This window comes from Panulirus ornatus, chromosome 20, assembly GCF_036320965.1.
Source record: "Panulirus ornatus isolate Po-2019 chromosome 20, ASM3632096v1, whole genome shotgun sequence".
Lineage (NCBI taxonomy): Eukaryota > Metazoa > Arthropoda > Malacostraca > Decapoda > Palinuridae > Panulirus > Panulirus ornatus.
Window position 1 is genome coordinate 15,817,466 of NC_092243.1, and position 7,500 is coordinate 15,824,965.

Sequence of the window (7,500 nt, forward strand, 5' to 3'; positions counted from 1 at the left end):
ATTCCATCCTGTAACACAGTGGAAGTAGCGGGCAGCCCAGCGAGGGTAACCTGGTCTATATACACCAGCTGGGAGGCAGGCGTGCGGCCGTCGGGGGTGACATCAAAGGCTGGTCAAGACATCGAGAACCTGGCGTGGTGAGGGACACCGAGGAGGCGTGTCATCACGGGAAAACTACAGCAAAACGTATAACACAAGAGAAGTGTTCCTGGTGCTCTTCCCTGCTGTACCTGCTCCCACCTACATTTCCACTCTCCACTTTCCACCACACCATCACCACGATGACCACCACAATCTCCCTCAATACCATCACCACTATCTCCCCCACCACCGCCATCTCACCCTTACCAGCACCGGCACCACCTTCCCCTCACCAGCAGCACCACCATCTCCCCCCACACCAGCACCACCACCATCTCCCCCCCTCACTAGCACCACCACCATCTCCCCCTCACCAGCACCACCACCATCTCCCCCCTCTCACCAGCACTACCACCATCTCCCCCCTCACCAGCACCACCACCATCTCCCCCCCCTCACCAGCACCACCACCATCTCCCCTCTCACCAGCATCACCACCATCTCCTACCCCCCCTCACCAGCACCACCACCATCTCCCCCTCACCAGCACCACCACCATCTCCCCCCCCCCCACCAGCATCCCCACCATCTACCCCCCATCACCAGCACCACCACCATCTCCCACCTCCCTCACCAGCACCACCACCATCTCCCCCTCACTAGCAGCACCACCATCTCCCCCTCACCAGCACCACCACCATCTCCCCCCCCTCACCAGCATCCCCACCATCTACCCCCCATCACAAGCACCACCACCATCTCCCACCTCCCTCACCAGCACCACCACCATCTCCCCCCCCCACCAGCACCACCACCATCTCCCACCTCCCTCACCAGCACCACCACCATCTCCCCCTCACCAGCGCCACCACCTCCTCCGGCGTCATTAATCATGGCCGTGGATGAGGCAGCCAAACAAGATACGATTCATCACCGTAAAGGATTCCAGATTTGATGTGGGTTCTTACCCATCTCCAGCCAACCATCCCCCTCCCCCTCACGTCTCATAACCTACACCTCCCCATCCCCCTCTCACCTATCCTGGCTCGCAATGCTCCCGCTTCACCCATCCCGTCTCGTACCCTTCTCGCATTCCGCTCTTTCTAGCCCCAATGCCATTCCAGCCCTTATCTCACCTCTGCCTTCGCTCGTTCCTTGTCCTTACCCCTCATCCCACCCTAGCCCTCATAACTCCCTGGCCCTCACTCCACCCTAGCTCTCACCTACCCCCAATCCCTTAGCCCACACCAGCACTCAACCCACTCAGTCCTCACCCCTGCCCAGCCCTCACCTTCTCTAGCCTTTACCCCTCCCCAGCTCTCACCTCTCGCAGCCATCATGCCTCCCAACCCTCAACCCACCCTAGCCCTCACTTCTCCACAGCCTTCAACTCATCCCAGCCCTCACCCTCCCAGGCCTTTAGTCTAACCCAGCCCTCACCCTTCCCTAGCCTTCACCCTTCCCGAGCCCTCAACCCATCCTATCCCTCACCCTAACCTAGCCTTCAAGCCCAACCTAGCCTCCAACTCATCCTATCCCCCACCTTCCTCAGCTCTCATCCCTCCACTCCCTCCCCAGTTCTCATCCCTCCCTATGAACAAATTCAAAGAAGAGCAAGACCCCTTCACTTAGAATTAAGTGAAAGATTCAGAGACTACAAATTATTCTCTTCTACAAGGTACAGACCCCGAGGTGACCTGACAGAAGTATTCAGAATGCTAAATAATTACGATAACATACCTTACGAAAATTGATTCACCTAAGACAGAGACTTGTTGAGTAAAAATAGTGGCATGAAGATAAAAGGCAGGAGATGTAACAGACATGTGGGCAAATTTTTTTCCACATATCTAATGGTGGAACACTGGAAGTAGCAAAATCAAGTTATAAATACCTTTGAATGAAGGCCAGACAAATACTACACGGACATCTCTTATAATTAGGGAAACAATATCCTCATTAATTAACCATATTCCCATCAAGGACCCACCGTACGAAAGAATCCACCAGATCAGAGGACCCGCCAGACCAGAGAACCTACCAGACCAGTCGGCCCATCAGACCAGAGGACCCACCAGACCAAAGGATCCAAGAGACCAGAAAATTCACCAGATCAGAAGATCCACCAGACCAGAGGACCCACCAGATCAGAGGACCCGCCAGACCAGAGGACCCACCAGACCAAAGGATCCACCAGATCAGAGGATCCACCAGACCAGAGAACCCACCAGACCAGAGGACCCGCCAGACCAGAGGACCTGCCAGACCAGAGGACCCACCAGACCAGAGGACCCGCCAGACCAGAGGACCCGCCAGACCAAAGGACCCGCCAGACCAGAGGACCCGCCAGACCAGAGGACCCACCAGACCAAAGGATCCACCAGATCAGAGGATCCACCAGGCCAGAGAACCCACCAGACCAGAGGACCCGCCAGACCAGAGGACCCGCCAGACCAGAGGACCCACCAGACCAGAGGACCCGCCAGACCAGAGGACCCGCCAGACCAGAGGACCTGCCAGACCAGAGGACCCGCCAGACCAGAGAACCCACCAGATCAGAGGACCCACCAGACCAGAGGACCCACCAGGTCTGAGGATCCACCAGACCAGAGGACCTACCAGATCAGAGGACCCGCCAGACCAGAGGACCCACCAGATCTGAGGATCCACCAGACCAGAGGACCCACCAGATCAGAGGACCCACCAGATTAGAAGACCCGCCAGACTAGAGGACCTACCAGACCAGAGGACCCACCAGACCAGAGGGCCCACCAGATCAGAGGACCCACCAGACCAGAGAACCCATCAGATCTGAGGATCCACCAGCCCAAAGGACCGGCCAAACCAGAAGACCCGCCAGACCAGAGGACCCGACAGACTTTTGAACCCCATCAGACCAGCTGGGGGACCCCCTAGACCACGGGAACCAGATGCCACAATGAACAGCAGAACTCACCTTATCCTTGGCCAGTAGGAGCTGCTTGACGACGACAGTGTCGGCGAGCAGGAGGACGCGGGTGACGGAGGAGAGGAGGCAGCGGGCGGCGCGGATCATGGAGGCCCGGTACTCTGGCCTGCTGCCCCCGCCCACACCGCCAACGCCAGCCTCCACCAGGTTGGCTTCTGCAGTCTCACATAACTTCTCGATGGCCAGACCTGCAACACAGAGGAACAGCAAGTTACAGCCTGCCATATAAACATAACACAGAGGTACAGCAAGTTACAGCCTGCCATATAAACATAACACAGAGGTACAGCAAGTTACAGCCTGCCATATAAACATAACAGACAGGTACAGCAAGTTACAGCCTGCCATATAAACATAACACACAGGTACAGCAAGTTACAGCCTGCCATATAAACATAACACACAGGTACAGCAAGTTACAGCCTGCCTTATGAACACAACACAGAGGTACAGCAAGTTACAGCCTGCCTTATAAAAATAACACAGAGGTACAGCAAGTTACAGCCTGCCATATAAACATAACACAGAGGTACAGCAAGTTACAGCCTGCCATATAAACATAACACAGAGGTACAGCAAGTTACAGCCTGCCATATAAACATAACACACAGGTACAGCAAGTTACAGCCTGCCTTATGAACACAACACAGAGGTACAGCAAGTTACAGCCTGCCTTATAAAAATAACACAGAGGTACAGCAAGTTACAGCCTTCCATATAAACATAACACAGAGGTACAGCAAGTTACAGCCTACCTTATGAACATAACACAGAGGCACAGCAAGTTACAGCTTGCCTTATGAACATAAAAGATGTACAGCGAGTTACGACCTGCCATACAAACATAACATAAGGACATAATAAGTTACGGTTCACAACGCGGGGGTACAGTGTCCACGTTATGACGTACCTCTCAAACACAACACACAGGTACTCTCAGGTGCGATCAACAACAATGAGGTACACCAGGTAATGACCCACCACACATGTCCAGCTAAAAGGGGCAGCAAGATACGACCAGCCACACATATACAACACACTCACCACTTTTAACATACATACAATACACAGATACAACGAAATACTATCCACAATACACCCAGAACACATAGATAAACGGCCTGCTAAATGTAGACATGACAGAGATCTATCAAGTTACACACACACACACACACACACACACATATCAAGACAGAACTCTTTTGAATTTAATGATAATCAATCAACTGAATAATACTTCATTTATATTTACGATAATGATGACTGCAGTAATTATCCCTGTTATGATAAAAATATCTCTGAATGCTAATATTTTATGCAAGTGCACATGATATACATGAATATATGTCATTTAAGTATATATTTGATCAAACGAACAGTCAGTTCCCTTCCATAGCACCAGCAGTCGAGAAGATAGCATCTCATCCTCCCGCCTCCGTGGGTGAAGGTTTGAATGCCGGTGGTAGTGATGTTCTACGAAATGGGGGTTCTTATGTTCTTATTTAATGCATATTTGACTGAAGGCTGGAAGGTAACATTCATGGGTCCCTTTATAAAGGCCTTTCATAAATACTATATGTATCTATCTATCTAGCTATATATATATATATATATATATATATATATATATATATATATATATATATATATATATATATATATATGCAGAAGCTGGTGACGGAGTTTGGTAAAGTGTGTGGAAGAAGAAAGTTAAGAGTAAATGTGAATAAGAGCAAGGTTATTAGGTACAGTAGGGTTGAGGGTCAAGTCAATTGGGAGGTGAGTTTGAATGGAGAAAAACTGGAGGAAGTGAAGTGTTTTAGATATCTGGGAGTGGATCTGTCAGCGGATGGAACCATGGAAGCGGAAGTGGATCATAGGGTGGGGGAGGGGGCGAAAATTTTGGGAGCCTTGAAAAATGTGTGGAAGTCGAGAACATTATCCCGGAAAGCAAAAATGGGTATGTTTGAAGGAATAGTAGTTCCAACAATGTTGTATGGTTGCGAGGCGTGGGCTATGGATAGAGTTGTGCGCAGGAGGATGGATGTGCTGGAAATGAGATGTTTGAGGACAATGTGTGGTGTGAGGTGGTTTGATCGAGTAAGTAACGTAAGGGTAAGAGAGATGTGTGGAAATAAAAAGAGCGTGGTTGAGAGAGCAGAAGAGGGTGTTTTGAAATGGTTTGGGCACATGGAGAGAATGAGTGAGGAAAGATTGACCAAGAGGATATATGTGTCGGAGGTGGAGGGAACGAGGAGAAGAGGGAGACCAAATTGGAGGTGGAAAGATGGAGTAAAAGGATTTTGTGTGATCGGGGCCTGAACATGCAGGAGGGTGAAAGGAGGGCAAGGAATAGAGTGAATTGGAGCGATGTGGTATACAGGAGTTGACGTGCTGTCAGTGGATTGAATCAAGGCATGTGAAGCGTCCGGGGTAAACCATGGAAAGCTGTGTAGGTATGTATATTTGCGTGTGTGGACGTGTGTATGTACATGTGTATGGGGGGGTTGGGCCATTTCTTTCGTCTGTTTCCTTGCGCTACCTCGCAAACGCGGGAGACAGCGACAAAGTATAAAAAAAAAAAAAATATATATATATATATATATATATATATATATATATATATATATATATATATATATAAATATATATATAATGCTTGTGAAAGAAAACAAAAGAGGTCCATGGACGGTGACTTCAAGGAAGTAATGCGTGTGATTGGGAGGTACATAAGAGAAAGCGGCAGGAGTTCAAGAGAACGGAACGGGAGCTTAAAAATACAGCAAATAAGACATAGGGTAAAGAGAATTGATGACTTTTAGGGGAACAAGAAAATGTTTTGGGAGGAGGTGAATAATATAAAGAGAACAAGAGAGAAAATGAGACTGCCTGTGGGGAACGCGGATGCGAAGGTGAAAACGGGCAGCAAAGAAATGAAAAATACATGGAAAGAGTATCTTGAGGGACTGTTGAATGTCAGATGAGAAGACGGTGGATGTTGCGTGTTTGGGAAGAAGTAGCATTCGGAGAGAGAGAATCCTAGCGAATAATTTCGCGAAAAAAGGGGCAGTAGTGAAAGCCATGCCTAAGATGAAGTGTGGCAAAGCTGCAGGAAAACATGGGATTGCTATTCTTATTCAAGAAAAGGGATGACAGTGTTGTTGATTGGCTATTTAGGCGATTCATCGTTTGTACGGTTTAAGATGAGGTATGAGGTGGCTGAGATCTGGCAGCACACAATCCATTGTACTCTTATAAATATATATATTGGAAAGGATCACAATTTTGCGCGTGATCAAGATATTCCTATGAGTCCACGGGGAAAATGAAACACGAAAAGTTCCCAAGTGCACTTTCGTGTAATAATCACATCATCAGGGGAGACACAAGAGAGAAATATAACAGTCAGGTGATATACATCGAAGAGACGAAGCTAGGGCGCCATTTGGTAAACATGTGTTATATTTCTCTCTTGTGTCTCCCCTGATGATGTGATTATTACACGAAAGTGTACTTGGGAACTTTTCGTGTTTCATTTTCCCCGTGGACTCATAGGAATATATATATATATATATATATATATATATATATATATATATATATATATTCTATACTTTGTCGTTGTCTCCCGCGTTAGCGAGGTTGCACAACGAGACAGACGAAAGAATGGCCCAACCCACCCACATGCACATGTATATATATACACGTCCACACACGCACATATACATACCTATACATTTCAACGTATACGTATATATACATACACAGACATATACATATATATACATGTACATAATTTATACTTGCTGCCTTTATTCATTCCCGTCGCCACCCCGCCACACATGAAATGACAACCCCCTCCCCAAGCACGTGCGCAAGGTAGCGCTAAGAAAAAACAAAGGCCACATTCGTTCACACTCAGTCTCTAGCTGTCATTTAATGATGCACCGAAACATGCCATTCCTCCTCCACTCCCCTTACCTCCTTTGTTCTCACCTTTTTCCATTCTGTACTCAGTCTCTCCTGGTACTTCCTCACACAAGTCTCCTTCCCAAGCTCACTTACTCTCACCACTCTCTTCACCCCAACATTCTCTCTTCTTTTCTGAAAACCTCTACAAATCTTCACCTTCGCCTCCACAAGATAATGATCAGACATCCCTCCAGTTGCACCTCTCAGCACATTAACATCCAAAAGTCTCTCTTTCGTGCGCCTATCAATTAACACGTAATCCAATAACGCTCTCTGGCCATCTCTCCTACTTACATACGTATACTTATGTATAACTCTCTTTTTAAACCAGGTATTCCCAATCACCAGTCCTTTTTCAGCACATAAATCTACAAGCTCTTCACCATTTCCATTTACGACACTGAACACCCCATGTATGCCAATTTTTCTCTCAACTGCCAATGTGGCAATGTGCCAATGGGTTATCACCCATCACTATA

General features: G+C 48.1%; 1 protein-coding gene across 10 annotated transcripts in view; it reads right to left on the reverse strand.

Moving 5' to 3' along the window:
• The window catches only part of alpha-Catr (alpha-catenin related), a 975,683-nt gene that overhangs the window by 366,315 nt on the left and 601,868 nt on the right, over nucleotides 1–7,500 (reverse strand). For all 10 annotated transcript variants that reach the window (XR_011714220.1, XM_071674733.1, XM_071674732.1 and 7 more), the window contains one exon: nucleotides 3,038–3,237. Coding sequence is in view for 9 of the 10 variants with exons in the window: in XM_071674733.1 (XP_071530834.1) it covers nucleotides 3,038–3,237 (200 nt within the window). In the remaining variant the exon portion in view is untranslated. The remainder of the gene's footprint in view (nucleotides 1–3,037; nucleotides 3,238–7,500) is intronic.